Raw genomic sequence first — 22,588 nt, 5'->3', positions numbered from 1 at the left:
ACTAAACTTCCCACAGCATTCCAGATGGAGGGCACCCCATTCAAAATGTTATATTTCCTCTCAAAGTCTTGTGCTTGTTTCAGGCTCAAAAATCTTCACTTGGAACATTCCTAAAATTGTTAATTGGAAACACTATGTTTGAACTGTGGTTTAAAACTGGCTGCAAACATATCAGGTGCTTGCATCACCCAAATGTTTACTTCTTGTAAAGCTTCCCAGAGGTTTTGGTGTTTCCTTAAACACAGCCAAGCCCTTTTCATCTAGTGAGCAATACAGCAAGCAGATCCTACCATATATTAAATTGAATCATTAGCATTCACTATCAGTTTAAGAAAAAATGAGAAAGCCCACAACAAGGAGGGAGAGGACTCCTGCAAGTACTTAATCTTTTAATTCACTTACCAGGTTCTGTGGCTGCTGTAAAAGCTTTATCAGAGAGGGATGGCTGTAACCTAATTAAAAAGAACAAAGAAAGCAAATAGTTATTTCTACCTGGTTTCAATAAACTAATGCAAAGCTTAACCTAGAGAAATAACCTTAACTTAATGCTTGACTGTTTCTGTGCAACTTGCTTATTTTTTTAACTACTAATAATAGCATTTCTTTTGAAGTAGAACAAGCCTCTTTTATTATGTGGAACTTTGGTACAAATTTTGTGTCAGGCAAAATCAAAACATATTTTAGTACTGAATGTTAAAAATCAATGCAAAAATAAAGGAAACAATGATCTTTTCCCTGATAAAGCCTGGTGGAAGCATCATAGTTTTTACCAAGTACTGCAGGACTGATTTTACTAACTGCTTGCTCACTCTGCTTTTGAGGTTTCCCACGTGTTTTTGGTTACTCTACAGTGCAGTGTCTGAACTTCTTTTTCTCAATGAGGAGCTGAGATCACTTTCTGCCTGTGCAGCCCACCAGTCACTGTTCTGACAGTCACCATTTACCTGTGTTGTGGAAGCATTCCCAGTTTCTCCACCTCAAAGCAGCTGCTACAACTCTTGATCCCTGTCCCCCTGACCTGCTGGGGGCTCTTGCTGAGGAGTGACCACTGCACAAAGCCAGAAGGAGCTCCTGACACTGACCACGAGGGAAGCCCCTTGTGCACCCTGTCCATTCACAGTGGCTGTGTCCATTCACTTGTGGTCTCACAGCAATTGTCACCCTCCTTCAGTGTCACACTGATTATTCCTGGCACAACAGAGCTTTGCCTCCCTCCCCATGCTTTTTAACTGGTTGGACTTTTCCTCACTGTAAAATTAACTTGGAAACATATATTCCCCCCTTCATGCTTCTCTTCCATGCAGTTCCCACCTTTAACAGCTGACCATAAGAAATAAACAAGCAAAAAAAAAAAAAAAATCCACATCTTTACTGATTTCCCAGAGAAAGCTCCCTCAGGAATGGTCATTTCAGTGCATTCTAAAGCTCTAACAAACCACCAGCACGGGCTCTTTGTCCCCCAGGGTGCAGGGCAGCTCCCAGGGCTGCTTTCACTGCTCAGATGTGCAGTGAGCACGTGTTGTGGCAGACCCAGCACACAGAAAACCTGGAATTCCAGCAGGATTTTTACCATGGTTTGACAGCACTTTTTGATGTCTGTGGCTCTGGGATGTCACTTGTCACCGTTCTCCTCTGCAACACTCTCTGAGCACTCCCTGTCCAAGGCACTGCCCACCTGGGTTTGAGGTGTGCACACATCAGCCTCACCATTATCCAGGTCCCCATGGATAAAACCACTCACATCTACTTGTAGGCTTGGAGGTGCACATTCTTCCATGATCTTGCATGATCATATCCACCCTACCAGGAGGAAAGGGCTGCCTGCACAGACACTTAAACCTCACAGACTAATAAGCACCTGGATCCCTAACCTGCCACATCCCATTAGTTATTCCAAGGCACCTGTCTGGAAATCTTTCCTTCTCAGTCACAGATTTACATATCTCCGCTGTGCATCACCAAAAAAAAACCTGTTTGATAAATTGCTCTCCCCTGCTAAAGAAGGAGATTCTGCACTTTTCACTTTCTCTCGGGACCAGCTTTTTTTGTCCAAATAAAAGTTTGTCAAAGTAAGGAAAACAGAAAGGAAGAAGATGTCACAATTTGTCCTTTTTACTCAGAAACTAAGATACTAAGATTGCTTCAGTTTTAACACAACAAAGGTGCTTAATTTATAACCACTGACATTCTATGGGATAACTCGCTTGCTTACAACTAAAACCAATTTATCTGATGCAAAAAAACCCAAAACAAACCTTCAAAGGAGCCCAGAAAATTTCATTTTAAGCCTGATTTCTAATGTATGAAATGCCAATGCCAGAGATTCACATTATATTTTAAATATTCTTGAAGAAACAGTTGGAAACTTCATCTTCCCTACTGCTCAAGAAGTCAAACTGCTCTAATTTTGATACCAAAGCTTATCATGCCTCTGAATCCTCATTCCAGTGGAATGGCAACAGCCTTGATTACCCCATCTGAGCAATGGAGCATTAGGCTACTGCACTAGCAAATCAATTATAAATTCAGTTTTGAATATTTCAGCTGAAAACAAGGAAATATCCAGATTGTTTTTAGCTGCATGTCATGCTGCTAAATCTGTTAAAATTATTATGAAGATAATAAAAGCTGTTATTTGGGACACCAACAACTAAATCTGCATGGCATCTGCTGTCATGGGAAGAGTTGTTGTTTGGCTAGAGGGGATGGCACAGCTGAAAGCTGTGTCCCTGAGAGCTGTAGCTGTGGCTACCACTGGGAGCACCTCTGAGAGTAGACCTAGTGTTTCAGAAATCCCCAAACCTTACAGAAGTTTGCTGTAAATAGCTGCCACTGCTTAGGAAGCTTGACTGTCAACTGTGGTATTGCATGTAGGAACATGTAATCCTGTTGCTGGCATTGCAATATGTGAAGATCTTTGTATGTAACACAAACTCAAGGCTTCTGTTACCCATGACTTACCCTTTCTCACCCACACAGGATCTCTCTCCCGTTCACTTCAGGCTGAGTGGCCTGGAATTCCTCCTAATACTCCCTATTCCACTTGTGCCTCCTCAAACAGAACCCACTGAAAGAAGGGAGAATCCTTAAGGTCCAACTGCTGCTGAAAGAGTAGGAGTGTGGAAAGATACTGAACTGGTTCACAGCCATAAACTAACACCAGGGAGAACTAAAGGGTTAAATAACCATTATATAACTAGACAAGTCAAACAGCTCTGGGCTGGGATGGCAAACAGGCAATAACTTGTTTCATTGCCATCACCAGCACAAGGCTTCTAAGCTTGATGAATCCACTCTCAGAAGTGACTGAGCTGTCTCTAAGAGAAGGGCACCTGTTCCATCACTCTTGCCGTGTCTGGATCAGTGTGACAGGAATGTACACGTCCTCCAGGCTCATGAATGTGCCTGTCTGCAAAAGGAAAAAAAAAACTAGAGGCTGCTAAAATAATGAGATGGAGAAAGCCCAAAGAACCATTTGAACCGAGCAGAAGGCTGCTGTCCATAATATCAAACTGCACCTCTCTGCATCTCCCCAAACAAAATAGACCCTCCCAGCACTGAAAAACACATTGTTTCATTTGCTATTCCAGGATGGTAAACATGTCAATAGCATCCCCTCCTGCATTTGGCTCCATGGGGTTTCTAACTATTAGATAGACTAGCCACAGGTTTAAAAGACTATGCTGTGCTACAACTGCCCAAAAACGTGTGGTAAAAAGCTGTTTTAATTTTTGTTTTTCAGCAAGAAACAGCCCAGAGCATCTTTGCCTAGAGGCTTTTTTATACTTTAATTCTTATCTCTCCAGACAGACACTTATTACCTCTCAACCTCTGCTGATAAATATATTCTAGTGCAGCAGATCATTATTAAATCTTGGGGAGTCCTGACAGATTCATAAAAGGTTTTATTGGATTTACTTGCAGAGAGATAAGCACAGATGACTAACAAGCATTTCATGATCTTGGTTTGGTCTCCTGGTCCAGGTCCCACCTCTGTCACCAAGAGGGATGTTATTAGCAACCAGGGCAGCTTCAGATAGTGTTGTCATTCAGTACAACTCAAACATATAAATTAAGGCTGTGTATTAGATTTAGGTCAGGCTGTAAGTATTAAATTTCCATTTTCTCCTTGTTGCTACACATGATAGTGCCACTATCTGAGAAGATGTGTGAAGCACTTCAGGACTGAGGAACGTGTCCCCTAGGACCAAAACCCAATTGGTCCTCAAGAAGGCACTGTCACTGTGAAGGAGGAACTAGATGGCTTAGCTGAGGGTCAGTTACAGGTTCTGGAGTCTTGTATCTATGCCACCAGTTTCAGTCAACCAGAGAAAGTAAATTGTAGAAGCCCCTGCCCATTTCTGCCCATTAAGAAAGTATTTCCCCCCTAATACTTTAATATTTCATACACAAAGCTATGTTAAAAGAGGTATGCTAACACCATCAAGCACCAGAAGGTCAGAAAGCCTCAGTGCACTCTCTATGCAACATTAATTTCTTTCTTTTGGAGTAAGCACTGTCCTTCGACTACGTGACTGAGCACTGGTTTCTCCAAATCAGCATTTCTTGTGTGAAGAATAGGAAATCATGAACACTAAATGCATCTCCCTTCCTAGAAACTAAAGTCCAATCCCACTGGCATACACGCATTGCGCTCCTCTCTCTCTTCCCTATTTCCATGTGAGAAGTGACAAAGTTACCTCAGTGAAGCCTCTAAAAGATACAAAATAGCCAGAACTTGTGTTGAGGGAAATAAGCTACAAACACTGAAGCTTTCTGGAACGATTAAACATTTACTGAGTGTATGTGAGAGCAAAAACATTGTCTGCAAAGGAGACTGGGATAAGAGATCACCCATTGCAGTGACGAGATCTTAGATGCCAAAAATTTGGTAACAACCTGAACACCACTAAACTCTGTTTTCCAGGAAAGGAGCACTGTAGAGATGACTTTGAGTCACCACAGTTTCTACACACAGCACAACACCTACCTTTTAAATTACCCAGAACTTCTCTTTTTGCCTCTGCAGAACTGTATTTTCAAGCAACTGAGAGGAACCACGGACGAGGAACAAGCAAACCGAACTGAACTCCTACTGAAACCTCTGTTCCTTGCAGTTGGGGCTTAACATCTCTGCCTTGCTTCTGCTTGAAATGCTTCACAGAGACATCAGCTGACTTTCCCAAGCACTTGCCAAGCCTCGTGTCTGGTTCCTCAGCCCAACTGAGCTGACACCTTTGCTTTCCCTCAGCACCACAGCTCGGTGTTGGGGCTTGTTTTATCCTATTGCAGTCCACATGGCCCACTCCTTTTTATCACTTATTTTGAGACAGAAGCGTTAACTAGAGCATAAAATTTAGTTTGAAAATGTTTAAGTTACGCTTGTAAATGTTCAAAACAGTAACACACCTTCACAGAATCACAAAGTACACAAATCCAAGCTAACAAAGACAACCTGAATTGTGGAACTTGCATATTTAAATTAAGATTAATACTAGAGTTTCTCCCAGGTATCACTGTGTACTGCAGGTGGGCTTTAAGCATTGAATTTTTAGTTTCTTCAGAAAGCAAAACACTTTGGTACAACTACTGTCTCCTACCTATTGGGATGGATGAAATCTGAGAGTAGAGATCCAGCATTCGATTGCCATCTACATCTACCAGGTAGTTCCCTCTGCTCTCTTCATAATTGCAAAAGAAGTGCACAGCTTCTGCATTCTTCAGGGTGAAAACAAACAATTAGTGCTTTAAAAAGCAGCAGTGTGTAGGAAGGTGCAGCTAATGGTTATAGAGCAAAATCTGATAAAAGTACCTAATGCTAGAATAAAAAGACACATTATAGTCATTGCATGGCAATTAACTGTACAGCTGTTTTTGTAAAGAGGGACTGTTAAAAGGGCAAGTCTGTACTTCTAACAGAAATGAAGCACAGATTTTGAGGTAATGCTCTTCTTAGGAAGGCAATATGTACTTAGGCTGAAATATTTTTAAACTCAGGCTCAAATATACCTTGTTTTCACAGGCTACCGTGTAACAACTCAAAAGCTTTTCTTTAAATACATATAGTTTAAATACATATGTTGAAAGAAAAATCACTGATGCCTAAAAATGATTCTGCAGTATTCAAAACATACTAAAAAAGATTTTATTCAAATGTGTAAACATATGACACATAATGTACTCAGCGTGAAAACCCAGAGTCAGTGTTTCCCCTTCTTTTTTGGTACAAATATACAAAGTATGGTCTGAAATCACAGTAGTAACACCCCCCAAAACACAGAAAACTTGACAAATTACCTGAATGCCATTCAGCTTCTTCATTAATTCCTGTAGAAAAGCAAATGTCAAAGAGTTTCAGGTATGTAATTAGCAAACACTGAAGGAGAATATGTTTCTTTTTTGTGATCCCATAAATCATATGCAAACCTTGCAGTCCTGTGTGCTTACCAGGCAACTCTACTTGCCACAGGAACTTTCATGGTGCATCTTGCAAATATTACAGTCAACACTATGAACTGTGGCATGCAGAGCTAAATGGGCTGCAAACACAGTTTAACTGTAAATCTCCAAAGAGGGAAAGCTGCCTCTTCTATATTGATCAACTGAACTGAGAAAACAAGAGAGAAATCAGAAAATAAGAGAAGCCAGAGCCACACAGAAGTGATACTGGCACATTGGTTCTAGAAAGACAGCTCCTTTCTATTAAAAACAATAAAAAACCCCACAAAAACCAAAACCCCACCACACGCACAAATACTGACTCTGCCAGAAGTAAAACAACATCCAGCACACTGAGACTCTTGCTTCATTTCAAAACCAAAGCCTTATTTCACATCATAAAAAGCCAATTAAGTTTCTATTTCAGCAGGAGCACAAGTGACCAAGCCTGATGGGATGTTTTATCAAACTGATGCTCTTTTGCTTTCAATTTCTCCGCATGGGAAGTTAGCAGTTGAGATTCAGATCTGTCTCTCAGAGAGGGACATTTCATTCATGAGCTTTTTATTCTCAGCCTCCTGATGAAAATGGGTGTAGACTTATGAAATAATGTTTATTCATATCCGATTAAAGGTTTGAAATGAAATATGTTTTCTAGGAAGTCAGATACAGTGAAATAAAAAACAGCAAACCAAATTACTATACTTTGGGAACTTACTCTAGATCGTGGTCCAGGAACTTCTGTCTTCATAAGAGGTCCATCATAATCAAAATCCACATCAATTTTAGCTGCAGCTTGACTGATATACCTGTGTCCTGTAAGAAATAATGGAAACCTGAGAACAGACCATATTTTCTGTGCTCTCCTCTCAGAAGATATATCCACACCTTACCCGACTGAGAACACTTGAGAGATGAGACAATTACGTTGTGCTGTCTGAAGTGAACCAAATATCTCATTTTTGACAAGTGTTAAAACAAAACTAATACCAGTGAGGTGGCTTAAAAAAAAAATATCAAAGGAAATGACAAGGCAACCCTAGAGAAACAGAGGCAAATCCTGCTGTAAAGCACTGGAGGACTGAGAGCACATCTGTTTCCATCTCTGTTGTTGAGTCTGTCCATTATGCCTTGTGCAACCCTTTGCTGTAAATGCCCCACTCTCACATAGAGATGGTTTGGTTGGCTACCAGTAACAACCAAAAAGCCTGATGGAGTCCACAGGAAAAATCCAGTGTGATGTTCTGCAGTAGCTCAAAGCACACTGGGAAAGATTTGTCTCACAAAGGTAAATGTTTGTGTCTCACATGAAACCTGCATCTTGCAGTGCAGCTCTGAAATCTGAGTCCAGATCAGTGACAACTGATCCTGCCTCTGACCTGGCTGTTTATGCACATGTGTAACTGGGCAACCTTAATAAATTTGACACCTTAATGAAACCAAAAGGCAAAAATCTCCTGTGCTTCATCAAAACCAGGCTCTGCTTCCCCTTCTTAAGTAACTGTTTCAAAATGCAGGGTTTAGGCAAAATTCATATGACAGAGACAGCTCTGGCAGGCACATATTTCAAATATGCACTTATTCCATTAAGGGGATTACAGGATAATATGGGGATTGTACATTTGCAAAAAAGGAAGTACAGACTCCAAAGCTCTACCAAGGTGACCAGCAAGAGACTATAACCTTGCTCTGCACTATGTGTTGAACTAAACCAACATTCTTGGCAATTACATTTTTGTCATGGAGCACCTACAAGCCTCTACCCAGCACAATATCAACAACAAACTGACCTTAACACACTTAACTCGGGGTATCACATTTGGACCCAAAAGATGAGGGCGTAACTTATTTCAGTCTGTGACAGGCATTTTTAAGCTGGTGTGATCTGGATGGCCCAAAATGAGGATCCTTTGCAATCTTTGTCACCAGTGGGAAGCCCAGCTGCAGCTCAGAGCCTGGCTCACTGCTGGAAGTCACCAGCTCTTGCCTGGGGCACTCAGAGCAGCAGGGTCTGCAGTCAGCACTCACCAGCATCCAGCTGTGCCAGGGCAGTGCTGCCAGATGCTAAACCAGTAAAATGCACCCCAGCTTGGCAGAGGCCCAGGCAGGGAGATGCCTGGGGAAGGCAGGCCAGTACCCAGGCACATGGGAAGCCCTGGGGTGCAGCACTGCCACCAGGAGCCCAGGCAGCACCAGCTCCTCTGCACTTCCATCCACAACCACCTCTCAGTGCCAGAGCTCTGCTTCAGAAATGTGCTAAAATCGCTTTGTGTTTGGAAATAACAGTTGTCAAATAAACCCAATATTTATCAAGGAAAACAGAAGGTATCCTGTGATACTGCTCAGCAGTGCTCTGAGTGCAGCCCTTCAGCCAAAATCTCCCACAGAGAGTCGAGATGTTTGCCTCAGTCTGCGTCAGCCCAAGCTGAGACGTCTCAAGCAAGCCTGATTTTGAGAAACTACCTGCAAAATCACAGCCCTCTGAAAGCATCTCTAACTGAGCACTTAAAGCCACTGCTCATCTTGGGAAAACCTAGTCTGCACAGATGATTATTCTCCTCAGCTTTAATTCCGAGTCCTTATATGTGGGATGCGTCAGTGCCTCTCTGCAAAGCTATTAATAGGTTTTGTTACAGCAACACCATTTTTGTGTCATTCTGTTTAGCATTCATGTAAATTGGAGGCTGCATGGCAACTGCTCCACTGAGGGGGGAAAAAAGCTACTGCATATAGAAGATCAAGGTCTCCACAATTCATAGCCAACAGAGCTGCAGGTTTAGTGGGTACACTATGAAATCTAAAAGGGGAGAAGAGACCAAACTAACTCTTTTGTGCACCCAGTCCTTCCCTGATGGAGATCACAGCAAACCAGCTGCACACATTTCAGCTTCTCCTACGTCCTCTTCTCTCCCTTATCCCAAGCTCTGGGTGCTATTTCATATGACCAAGGGGAAAGCACCAGGAGGCACAGAACATACAGGACATTTTGGGAGCCAGCAGTGACAGGACAGATATGGAAACCCAGCAGCACACTTGGAATCGTTTGGCACAGCTGCAAATGTAAGACAGGTGAGCAAATGTAAGACAGTCCTCTTCATCCTCCTTCTCCCCAGCCCTGCCTGGTGCTCTGCTGCCAGAGAACCCCGTGGCACCACATTCCCCCCATTCACCTCCCAGGGTCCTCCCATCCAGAGCACATCACCTCCCTTAGTTCTTTCAACTGATTTTTCACAAAAAATGCACTTGTTTGGACAACGATTAAAGAATTCCTCTTCTGCAAACACCCAAGCCACTCCTGCAAGCATGCAAGGTCCTGTCTGCCAGGCTCTACAGCCCAGGGCAACAGTCCTGGCCATCACTTGGGAGGGGTGGATGACATTTCCCCTCTTCCTCTTCCCTGAAGGGCAATCTGTGAATAACAGATGAGGATTCTATATTAAACACAAACTCGATTATTTCTCTAAGCAAGTTTTGTTGTGGATATTGCAAAGGGCACAATCTACCCCACAAAAACAATCTATTCAAGGAGCTGTATGACAGCAAAGTAAATTGGAGTATATTTTACTCTTGCCCTAACTTGTTTAACAGCACAAGTCAAGAGGAGGTTGCTTCCATCAGACAGGCTGTGTAACAAAGACCCAAACCAGTCAGCCTGCTTTGTAGATCATCATCATCAATTATCTTTTAGCTACTTTTATGCCACAGCCTCTTTTGCATGGTTAGGTTGAACCAAGTATCTGCTAAGGGCACATATGAGTGATCAAAAATGAACAGCACTTTGCAGTGCAGTGTTGTTCACACTGGCAGAGTTTGTGTCTGTCAACAGACAGGTTTTCCTGTACAGAAAAACTGGTCAAGTGAAACTAAAACGTACAGGTCTTCCAAGAAGAAGAGTTGATTTATTATAATTTTTATCGAATTACTAAAGTTGGTCAATTTGTGAGGTATTATTTTTTTAAACAAAGGCTTCAGGAGCAGCTTATCCAAACCACAACCATTTTCAGTAAGCCTGTGAATCAGATCCACCTAAAAACCAAGCAACACAGGTGGCAGGTTTTGTTGTACTTGCTTGTTATCTCCTAAAGCACATGACATGTCATCAGGCTCTACAGGCAAGTGACTTCTAGGCTGATTCACTGATACAAATTTAATTTCCAATACTTGTTTTCAGGAGTCCACAGAGTGTCTCATTTTATTAGCTCCAGAATAATGGCAGCTGTACTGATTTATTGATCTCACACTCGCCAAAGCGTCGTTCCACCTCCTGGCTCGGGCAAACACTGTGGCCAGAATCTGAAGGAACAGCTTGCCATAAACAAAACAAAAATGCCCTGTGTCACCACATCAAAGGATTCTGAAAAGTGGTGTGTTTTAATTTTCTTCAGGTACAGCATGAAGGATATAGGCTAGAAAAAAACCCTCAAAAAACCAAAACCTCAGCATACTAACAAAGTCTTTGATAGCGAAAGCTAAAACAAAAGTAGAGTCAATTATCAAACTTCTTATTTTTTAATGAAGTTCTCTTCCCTTTGAAAGTATAATTGGCACAAACTCACACACTCTCTAGCAAGGTCAGTGGATGTATCTGAAACAGCCCACTTCACTACTTATCAGATATACACACTTGTTCACAGGGTTGGTTAAAAATAAACAAAACAACTCAAATTTTAAGAACACAAGAACATGGTTACCCTGTTTCCCCCTATTTTAACTCTTTTTTTTCTTGTCCTACTCTTCTTCAAGTAAACTGGGACCCTGATCAGAAGCCATCATGTGTAACTGGCCAGCTCCTATGGAGCTCAGTCTGTGCAAGTGACAGCACTCACAGAGCTTTCCTCAGCTTAAGGGCACCTCAACAGCCCCAACACAAGCTCTCTTACTGCCACGTGGCCCAAGACTGTTGTGGCCTAATGCTTCTTGGTGCTCAGGGACCTGCCCCAAGGCTCGTAAGAACAAAAGGAAAGGAAGCTCAGCAGTTGTGACTAGCTAAGGACTCAGCTGAACACTGCAGTTTACCCAGCAGAGAGGGATGGCCCCGGCACTGCTCCCCTTCAGACAGCCCATTTCACCACAGCCTCACAGCCTGCCCTTATTCTACAGGTAAAACTGGGAGCTCAGGCTGCTCTCAAAAGGCACCAACATCAGAACTCTGCTGTGACACAGCCTGGCCACCCCCTGCACGAGGGCTCTCCAGGTTTTGGCATCCCTTGCTCTGGATCCCCTGCAATGCTTTGTCCTCCAGGCCCTGAATAACAGCAGGACACGGGTGCTGCCTCTTGCTTCCCTGCACACAGCACAGCTCAGGGACATGGCCCTGCTCTCCTGCAAAGGCTTTTCCAAGCACTTGGACACAGTGATGGATGGCTGCATGAATACCTGCTTTGTTTTGCCTGGAGCAGGATTTCAGGCCATGCTCTGTCTCTCTTGCTTCTCCCCAGCCCAAGCATCAGTCTCAAAGCCTCCTAATGATGCAAGTAAATGCAAATAAATCAGGTCACTCACTGTAGTGTTTCATCCCCGGGGAAACTGCAGTGGGCTCTGCTCAGCTGGCATTTCTGTCTTGAAGGTACTTAATGTACTTTATAACTCAGCCCAAATTTTTTCTGTTTGACTTTTTAATAACAACTTACCCTGCAACAGAAACCCTGAAGATACCTTGTATGTAACTCAGGCTACTCCAGTTTGATATTTAGGGCACATGATCACTGCACTTCACCTCTCCAAAAGATAGCAGAGATGGGACAGATAAAAACTGAGATTCTTACTACGTCCAAGCAAGGTATTTTCAAGAACTGAGAATCCCTGGTGGCTGATCCTTCAGTGAACTAACACAATTAACTTTGTAATAAAAGGTAATCCACCGACTTTCGGCTGAGATCTGATTAAACTTCCACAGTAAAAAGGTTTCTTGTGTTACATTATTTTAAAAACAGGAGCAAACAACGTGACCTCAGCTCTCATCTTAAAAGGGTGTGGAGCTAATGGGCTCCAACCAGGTGTCCCCTGAAGAAGCATGAGGAAAGCTCTTAAATTACATTTAGCTAACATGATGGAGAACAGCACCCTTTTTTCCCTGGTAAACAAAGCTGTCTCTTCTCATCATGGCAAAAGTCAAAACACTTAGGTGCTGTTCATAACCCAATTATCAGAGAAACATCAGCTGAACAATTGGCAGAGAATTTTCTGCCCATGCCATTTAAAGAGGTTGGGTACAATAAGCTAAATTCTAATTTTCTTGCTTCTTGCAGACTTCTCAAAGCTCTATGCAACGCTTTCTGAACATTTGAGTAACATCAGCAAAATTATCACATCCTTCCTTCTCATCTAACAGGATGTCCTCATTTGCTAGCAGACAGAAAAGCTCATTTCCCAGCTTCTCTTCCCCGTGCTGCCCCCATCCCTCACCAGGTGTCTCAGCAATTTTAACAAAGTACCACATTGCTATAGCAACATAATTAATATAAGTGCACCCTGCTAATTTGGTGGTGTTGGTAGTCACAGAGCACCACTCTCGGCAGCTCTGTGCCAAGGACAAGACTTACAATCACTGCAGGGCTAGAAAGAGCTTAAACCTCTGATGTGTTTGACCACAAATAATACTCACATAAACACAGTTCCTGAGCGTACAACAACTGGATATTACCTGGGAGAAACTCCAGTGGAGGCACAGGAATTACACTGGTATAATTAACAGAAGGGAAAAGACAGAAGAGAGGTGAAAATCCAGGCTGGCACACCAGATCTCTCAAATGTGAGTGTCCTGCTGTGAAGGGGTAGAGGGGAGGCTCTGCAGGCTCCCCAAGGAGGCACATTCCACGTGCCATAGCACTGCTGCCCTGTGCAAGTGCAGACAGGCACTCTCCCTTGCGTGCCTTTAACTTCCCCTCCACGGTGTCTGTCAAACCACCTTCCAGACAGAATTTTTAGAGCATGGAGGCCCTGACAGCCAAAAGTAGGAGGACTGTGATTTCCCCCGAGTCCTCTTTTAGGTGTTACAAGTAGAATCTGTTACTAACAGATCTTGAAAGGGAATGGCAAAAGGCCAGGCTAGCTAGAGATGTTTGGGAAACCAGCATTGCTATTGCATAACACTGTGAAAACTGAGATTGCTATTTACAGAGTGCTTACGCTGTAAGATCAGAAGCTCTTCCACAGGAGATTGTCTGTGTTTCAGTACTCCCACATACACACTGAAGATTTTATTGGAACAGGGTTCTCCAAAAATGAAGAAAAAAATGCAATACTACACAGGCTGTAAAGAATTGGAAGCTCCTGTAAGAAAGAGCAAGAACAGTTCCCCCTCCCCATCACAGCATAATCCCAAATCAGCTCCTCAGCAGAGTTACAGGAGCATCCAACTGCTGGTCTTCTTCCAGTTTCTGTGATTTGAACCAGTCATAATATCCTTCCTTTTTCACAGCACAACAGACCAGAGTAACAGCTATGAGAGCTCATCAGGACACCTCTGGAGATGAACAACCACAAGGAACACCCAGGGGGAAAAACAGCCAGCACTTCCACAGCCACCCTTCGTGGCACAGAAGGAACAAGAAAACTAGACAGGAACATCAAAGGCCTCACATTTACTCAAAGAACTCAGAACTGAGGTCCAAACTTGGACTCTCACTTGTAGTAGAGCCTCCTTTCAACAACAGTTTTTCATATGAACATTTTTATATATCTCAGCTTTTTGTGAAAGCATTTGGTCAGACAGAGAAGCAAAGGTTCCTCAGTCCAGCAGGGGAGGTTGCACTCCAGAGTCATCAAGGGCCAGTTCCCAGGGCAGAAGCTGAAAGTCACCTCAAACTGTCCTCTACAATCCAGGGAAGGGAACTGTTCTCTGCTTCTCCCACACACCCTCACACAAATCCAGGCTGTTCCCTCTGATTTCCTAGGGAGGATCCTAATGTACAGACTGAACAAAAAAAGGTAAAAAGTCTTAGCAAGGATTAATACTGGAGACAAAAGTGGGACTGAGAATAAATCCTTCTCATGGCTTTCCTGCCTCTTTGTGATAACTGTGCTGGGGACAAGTCAATAACTAATATGAGCATTTGTCAGACTTTACTGCAGCACACCTGTGTGATAAATACTATTATCCTCTGCAGAGAGACAGGAAACAGGCTGAGATAGGCAAGGTACAGCCTCAACAAGTGCTAGCCCACTTAAGGCAGAGTGCAGAGAATCTGGAGGAGAAAAACTGGACCTACAAGGAAGGACTGAAACAGTATTTAGACCAGCTGAGAGAACAGTATGAGATCTTAGGGGAGGTAATAGTTGTCAAATACATAAAAGGCTGCTGCCAAGAAAAATAAACATTCCACCCTCCAGGTCCTTTGAGGGCAGGACAAATAGTAAAGATTTGATTTTTTTTCCTCATGTTTTGAAACTTAGACTAAATATTAGAGAAAAGTTTTAAAGGTAAGGTCAGCTCAGCAGTACGGAGATTGCCTGGGGGGCTGCAGAAGCTGCAAACAGATCAGCATCCTAGAAGAGCATGGGTGTGCACTAATGCAAACTGATGCTACCTTCAGGCAGCAGCCTGACCTTTTGGCATGCTTTCCAGTGCAAGATTAATTCAATCTCTTTGGTAATCACAGAAGACTGAACTAGATCTCTGGAGTCCCAGCCTGTCCTCATAGCTTTGGTACTGCCTTACCTGCCCACAACCAACTGCATCTTCATCTGCCTCCAAAGCATGGAACCAGAACAGCTTTCCTGCTACAGGGGCCCAGCTGATAAAACCTGAGCTGGCACAAAGGGAATAAATATTTAAATTCACACTACCAGTTTTGATCAACTTGCAGCACACCAGGCTGACAGGAGCAACACAACCCAATTCAGGTAAGATGTAATGCAAAGGTACATCAGCACTTCTCCATCATCAACCACCTCTCCCAGATCTGACTGGCTGATACCCACAGACAGCACAATGCAGGAGTCTTTGTAAAAAAAAGATTAGGCTGGTTACTCATTCTGTTGTCATCCTGCACCCTTCAAATTGTAGTGAACCTTATCTTGGAGGGCAAACTATCAAGCAGATCAAACAGATAAGGAAAGGAAAACAAAGCCATACCTGATTAAGGCTTAGTTTTAAGGAAGGCATAAGGACTCCAAAATACTTATAGGCTTCATATTTTTGTAAGAGTTAAGCTGCATATTACTTTCATATGTTGTGCTTAGCTTTTGCTTTTTGATAAATTTAAATGATTTCCATTTTCTCTTTTCCAGTTTGCTTGGCAGGGGTTAGAAAGATGTGAGTAATGAAAACACTACAAGCAATGGTTAAGTAAAAAAGATTCTCCAACCAGAGAAACAGTCAAGGATGAAAAAACCTCTTTGTGTCAATAAATTTACTGTAGATTCAAGATGAACAGGATTATTTGCTTAATGCACACACAACTAAAACATGACAGCCTGCAGACACAAAGACTTCTACCAAGAGGCAATCTATTCCCTCCTCCTCTCCATATCCATTGCCCCTTTGCAAACCCTGTCATTTCAGTACCCACACACACAAAAAAGATCAGTCCAAATGGCACCGCAGGATTTTTGTGGGAGTGATGTACAAATCTCTTTTTTAGTCTGTAAAGCACTAAACTTGAGTGCTCAAAATACCTTGGAGGCGAGCACTCTGGAGTAGAGAGCTCCTGGATGTCACACCCTCTGCACTTCCCTAAGAGCCAGCAGAGCCCAGGGGCACTGCAACCTTAGCTGGGGGCCACCAGGACAACAGCCTCAAGTTTTTGCTACAGGAGTCAGCCTCGTGCCTATTCTGTCAGCCAGGAATGTCACAGGACACAGTTCCTTTGGTGAGGGGTTCTCTTGCTCCATCTTTCCTAATCTCTGGTCACACACACAAAGCATTCAGTCCCAAAGGACACAGGTCTGTTACACAGTCTGCAGCCAAAGCCCCCTACTCTTTGCTCAATATTTTAGCAGGCTTTCCCACTTAGATGTTTCCTGAAAGCAAGGAGAAATTAAAGAAGCCTGGAGCTGCTTTCCTTTCTTCTTGAAGATCTTACACCCCCTCACTGCAACAGTGAGAAAGGAAGAGTGAGTTAGTGCATCTGCCCTCCACTGACCTCTCATCTGTGCTTGGGAAGCAGCACAGAGTGTGCAAGACACTGGGAGGGACAGGGAGCATTAAGTGATGCTTTAATGATGCTGAGATGACAGATTAGCTCAGAGGACTGACAACTAACAGGCCTGGTTGCTGCAAGCACTTTCCATTGCCCACAATCGACCAAACCATCCCTGCTCCAGGCCAGGGTGGGTGATCAGTGCGTCACCGCCAGGAATAGAAGCGCATCCTGCACTGATACACTGACCTAATATTTTCTAATAGTGACAGGACCAGACTTCGTGTTCTTTAGCCAAAGGTCAGTTGCTCCCCAAAGTGTGTTATTTGAAAGGAAATCAATGATGTTTAAGTTTCTGAGCAAATGGAAGGCTGTGCTTGCCTGGCAGTGGCAGAAGGAGCACAATAGCACTGCAGAAGTAGAGAGGGAGGACAAGAGAAATACTACTATTTACTTGGACACAGGAAAAGCCATTCAGCCATTCTGTATTCAGTGTAACAGCACATGAAATGTCTGCCAGATCTTAAGACTCCACACTGCTTTGTCCAACAAAGTCAAGAGAAATTTAGTTTTTATATCTATTTTACAGAGATTGCAGGTTTAATATACACATAGCCACACTAAAATACAAAGAGGACCAAGCAAGAACTTGCTGTTCACTTCAGAGAAAGTAGTTTGATGCTGTGTTGGCAGGATTTTATTTCACACTAGAGCTCACTCCAGGCAGACACACACAACCCCAGTGACGACCACCTCTTCATGCCAGTCACAAAAATCCTCTCCACAAGGGAAGACAGGCAGGGTCATGCTACACAGCACGAAGAAAAAACCAGCTCATTTTGATGGATAATTGTTTCACCACATAGAGTCACAAAGTAAAAACAGAGTTCCAAAGGCTGAAGAGCTTTACTTCGATTAGCAGGTTTACAGTGCAAATTATTAACTTAATAAATTCTTGTTTGCAGAATGAAAAAAAAAATAATCAAACAAATCCACAGCACCTTTGTGATCCACTTGGGACTACAACTGCATCATTATCTGAGATGCAGAACATCGTATTCAAGTTCTGACAGACTTAACACCAAGGGACAAATCCCAGCAATACTCAAACTGGAATTTTGTCCACCAGTGTAAACCAAACACAAACCAGGAAAATACAAACACTTACCAAATACAAGCAGTCTGGAGTTCTGCTGCAGGCAACAGGTCAGCTGTCGACTAAGTAACATCGATGCCATTTTATCTTTTCTTTACTCAAAAAGACTCAATTTTGGGAGATTTCTTTCCAGTTGATGTTCTAAAATAAAAAGAAAACCAAAACACTTATTCATGTGCTTATGGATGCAGCCATTACTACCATGCTATTCATTTCAATTCCCTCTTTCACTAACTTCAGTCCTAAGACACTTAGAGCATGCTGTGACGGATTAATGCTGACATTCACAGCAGGCTCAGGATTGAGCCCCAAGTCTGATGCTTGGCTTGCTCTTGCTGAGGCAAATGACTTCTAGGCTAAAGCTCTATCTCCCAGCTTCAGCAGGGCCAGGGGGTAAAGATCTGTACCTATTTTCCCTTGCTCTTCCTCTCTGTTTTCTCTCTGTATGTAGACTGCACTGAACTTATAAAGAAATTGTTTCCAGTCAGTCTCTCAAGCCAAAGCTGGTTTCTCCATTCGATTTAAGTTTATGAGAAAAATCTCGTCTAATACAAAAGACAGCAGGACAAGCATTAGGAAATAAAAGAAAATCAATCCCCTGAAAAACCAGTTTGTACCAATTAATCACATCTCTGTAAAGAAAGACTGTGAGAGCTGGGATTGTGCAGCCTGAGGAAGGCTCAGGTTGCATCCCATCAATGTGTAACAAACTCCAGGTGGGAGGGAGCAGAGAAGGAGCCAGACTCTTCTCAGTGGTGTCCAGTGACAGGATAAGAGGTAATGGGCATGAACTAAAACACTGTGAGCTCCATCTAAACACAGGAAAACCCTGGACAGGTCACCCAGAGAGGGCGTGGAATAACCACACTTGGAGATATTCACAGCCCAACTGGATATGGTCCAGAGCAGCCTGCTTGAGGTGCTGCTGCTTGAGCAGAGGGCTGGACCAGATGACCCCTCAACCTCAACAGTTCTGTGATCCTACCTCAGCTAGTTACATATAAATGACCTTGGAAAATCAAGTAGCATGAATGGCAACACAACTCCTTTTTCACTTTGGATCACCTCTGCAGAAAGTCTGGCTGGAAGTCATAAATAAACAGGTCACTGAATTATTATCCAGGATACAGGTTAAATTCAAACTCCACACTTATCAGCATGGCCCCCTGTGTTCTAAGCAGGACACTAGAGCCCTCTGCCCAGCATTTTCACCTTGCTGGGTGTCCCCCTGCCCCTGCCCCCAGTGGGTGCACACCATCCAGCAGCAGTGGCTGCAGGATGGACGGAGGCCTGCAGTCCAAACAAGATGTCACTATTATCCACAAACCTCCTGGAAAGAACTCTATTTAACAAATACACTCAGAGAGTATTGGAGCTCACAGCTTACTGCTTACATCAGTTCTAGGCCATCAATAAAACATGCCAGCAGATGTTCATGACTAGATATAGGGAAGCAGCTGATCAACTGCTACTGTGATAGGAAGTATCTCTTACCCCGCACTAAAATACCAGAAATTTAATTTCTGTACTATCTTTAGGCAAGATACTATTTGTTCTCCTTCACATTTGAGCTTTTTCAAAACAAATAAAACAAAAAACTTTTTGCTTACATAAATTTAGAGACCTATTAATATTTAGGTACAAAAACAACTCCCCGTGCCTTTCCAGACAATTTACACAGCACTTGGTTTCACTCAGTTTCCTCTGAGTTCAAGTTAAAATTCAAGGTATTTTGAAACGTGCCAAGGTGAGCATACACTTGCACAACACTTGTGCACACGCTGGAAAAGCTGGATTAGCTTCCTAAGGCTTTGGATCAGAAGTGTGGAGGGAATTAGGTAATTTTTTTCAGAAAAGAGTAACTTCACTTGTAAGAAAAAATTAATTTCATTATCTTTTGTCTCGGCTTCTTTCTTTAGTTGTGCTAACTTTTGCAAAATAAACATGTAAAAAACCACCCCAACACCACAGATTTCTTATCTAATGACCATCCTCTAGCAAAACCCAAATGCCAGTCTAAGTGAGAAAAAGCTGTTAAAGGGTGAATCAGCCCAGCACCTCTCACAACAATTAACCACCTTGATTGATGTCCTCTGTTCAGAGCTATTTATCTGGTCTGTACTGCAATCTCCAATTCCCTCCTTCAGTTTGTTCTTCAAAGTATGACTTTTTAAGAGTCTTTGGGAGCCTGTTAAAATCTAAGGTGAACACAGCTCACAAAAGGAGCAGTGCAAATGTAGTTAGCAACCCACTTCGTTGTTCTTATCCCCTTCAGTCATCTCTCCCGGGGGTTTTGCTGCCCACTGCCCAACCTTCCTGAGATGCCTCTTCACAAACAAATCTACCAGTCACTCTACACGGTTGTGCTCACCAGTGTCCAGGTTTCCCTTCAGCAGTACCTCCTCCTCCTTCCCCAGGTGAGCCATGCCCATGTCTTTACTCCCAGAATGTTATTTATCTTTTACTTATACTTCCCGTTTATCTTAAATTCTTTAATAGTTAAACTACAGTATTCGTTAGAGGCTGAAAAATATAATTGGAAATGATACTGGTTTTTTGAAACACTTATAGGAAAAAAAAAAATTATTGCAAGAGGCAGCTTAGCCCTAATTTTCCTTGGCAGTTGTTATATAAAAAGTTTTACCGTTTCCTAGTCCAGAGTCAGAATAAATCATGTAATATCACATGTGAGTATAACTAAACCCAGCATCTTTTCCATCTCCATTAAGCACACAAACTCTCACAGGGGATCAGCTGATGTGATTGGTATCTTTGTCTAAGCATGCATTATTTGGTTATCACAATAACCAATTGAATTTGGCCTCCACAGCCCATCTCCTGATCAATTCCCACCGGCCCAGCCTGTTCCAGCGCTGCAAGCAGCAGAGGCAGAGTTTGCAAGCCAGCAGAAATCAGCTCTGCACGTGTCAAAACTGCAGCAGTGCCACGCTCCAGCACCACTGCTGCTCCAGAGCCACTGCAGGCAGCTCCAGATCCTGTAACATCCAGGCAAAATACAGCCACCAACTCCACATATCGGACTCCAAACGGGGTGTGAAGGACCTCAAAGAAATGAGACCCTTCAAAAAAAATATTCCTAAGTCTCCTCTAAATATTTTTCCTCTAATGGCAGCTGTCTGAGCTGGAGAAGGCCATTGGTACAGATGACTGTACAGAGCAGCTATTCTGAAGTGAATGCTCGGTACCTTAATTTTGCAAATGTATTTGCATATATTTTGTATGTAATTTTGCATTACATAAACACATTCACTGGCAAACACGGTTTAAGTCACAGTCACAGTCTTCTAGCAAAAAGAATTATTTTCAGAGAGGAAGCTCAGTCCAGTTTATCAAGCACATGAAACATAAGGATATGTGGATTTTTTAAATGCACACTGTGGAATTGGATATATTTGTTTTAAACAGCAGCTGTTAAATTTCTGTGCCGAGTGATTATTTCTGACAGATAAAGCTAGTTCTAGGAACAACAGTCAGCAGCAGCAGCAGCCTACTGTGAACATAAAAGATGCATTGTTTCCATGGGTGAACAAGATTGTGTTTCTTGGGGGGAAACTCTGGAAAAATTAAAAAAAAAAGAGGGGCTTGATCCAGATACAAGAGTGAAAATACACAAACCAGGAGTTTGCACAGCAATCTCGCTCTCTAGAAGAGAAGCTAATGCAGCATGACATCCCTGTTCCAGGCTGCAGCTTGTAGAGACCTGCCTGGGAAAGGATTCTTGGATGGATGCAAAGGTAAAGGCAAACAGAGACATGGACAGATGCAAAGGTAAAGGTAGAAGGAGACAGGGCAAGGCAGGGAGAAGTCAGCTCTGCAGATTTGTGTCTCTTTCTTGAAACTCATGCCAAAGACACAGAAGCCTGTTTGAAATTCATGGGGGCACGTTCATCTGTTCCTCAGCTGCTCCAAACCCATTTACCAGGAACAATTAAGCCGTTTGGAAACAGCAGCACGAGCTGCACAGGGCAATTACTGCACAAGGCTTCACAAAGCGGGTTTGGGGAGCGGGGAGCTAAAGGCAAATTCCTTCCTTTTTCTACCGTTTTCCTTTGCTTGACTTTTCTAGGATACACAGCGAGGGTATCCTCATGCCATGCGTTAATTGTTGTGAAATTTAAAACATATCTAACTCTCTCCTGGTCCTGTTTGCTTGGATCCATCTGGATGTGAACCAGCACAAGGCTTGCTGGCGTTGTGAGCTGTGCAAGGGCTGCAGGAGGGTGCAGGGGCTGGAGCAGCCCCTGTCCTGGAGCTCTGCTATCCCATGGTGGTGGAGGACACATCCCCTCTCTCGGGGGTCCTCGGCAGCACCAATACTGTGCCTGAGTGCAAACCCACCCTTTCCACACCCAGCCTGCCCTGGCATCCCCGAGGTGGGCTGGCACAGACAGTTTGCAAGGAGGGTGTCTCTCGAAGAGGTGAGAAGGCTCTTCAGTTCACAGCTCAGCGTGCTTTGACACTGCGCTTTCTGCATCTGTCTTTTAACAGGGGAAGAAACTGCAAATTGAGAGATCAAGTCAGCTGCGGTTCCTGTGACTAAAACAAAAGGACAATGTTGAAAAGTCTGGCAGTACTCAGATATCTGCGCTGGAACTGTTAAAGAGGGGCAAGTCTCCTGCTTTGCAGTGTCCATTAGCAAGCAACTTTAACGACTTAGGTGATGCAGTTCAAGTATTTTACTTCTAAAACCAGCTCAAGGAGATCCCAAAGTCTGAAACAGCCCCATAATTTCACAAAGAAATATGAGTGAGGTGGAAGATGGTCTAGGTTGTCATGCATTAAACATAACCATGTCCCTCCTTAGACTGCATTTGAGGAAGAATGGGGCAATGTAATGTCATCGTGGTACCTGCACAAAAAGATCCAACGTTTTCAGCGCTGCCTGCTTGAA

General features: G+C 43.1%; 1 protein-coding gene across 2 annotated transcripts in view; it reads right to left on the bottom strand.

Moving 5' to 3' along the window:
* ABAT (4-aminobutyrate aminotransferase) overlaps positions 1 to 22,588 on the bottom strand; it is a 52,138-nt gene that overhangs the window by 12,745 nt on the left and 16,805 nt on the right. For both annotated transcript variants that reach the window (XM_064672781.1, XM_064672782.1), the window contains exons 2-6: positions 17,689 to 17,817; positions 7,157 to 7,254; positions 6,298 to 6,327; positions 5,601 to 5,718; positions 403 to 452 (exon numbers count right to left, since the gene is read on the bottom strand). In XM_064672781.1, the coding sequence (XP_064528851.1) occupies positions 403 to 452; positions 5,601 to 5,718; positions 6,298 to 6,327; positions 7,157 to 7,254; positions 17,689 to 17,758 (366 nt within the window). In that variant the 5' untranslated portion in view covers positions 17,759 to 17,817. The remainder of the gene's footprint in view (positions 1 to 402; positions 453 to 5,600; positions 5,719 to 6,297; positions 6,328 to 7,156; positions 7,255 to 17,688; positions 17,818 to 22,588) is intronic.

This window comes from Pseudopipra pipra, chromosome 16 (genome assembly GCF_036250125.1).
Source record: "Pseudopipra pipra isolate bDixPip1 chromosome 16, bDixPip1.hap1, whole genome shotgun sequence".
Lineage (NCBI taxonomy): Eukaryota > Metazoa > Chordata > Aves > Passeriformes > Pipridae > Pseudopipra > Pseudopipra pipra.
The sequence above is the reverse complement of the archived record's forward strand: the minus strand, read 5'-3'. Positions and strand labels throughout refer to the sequence as shown.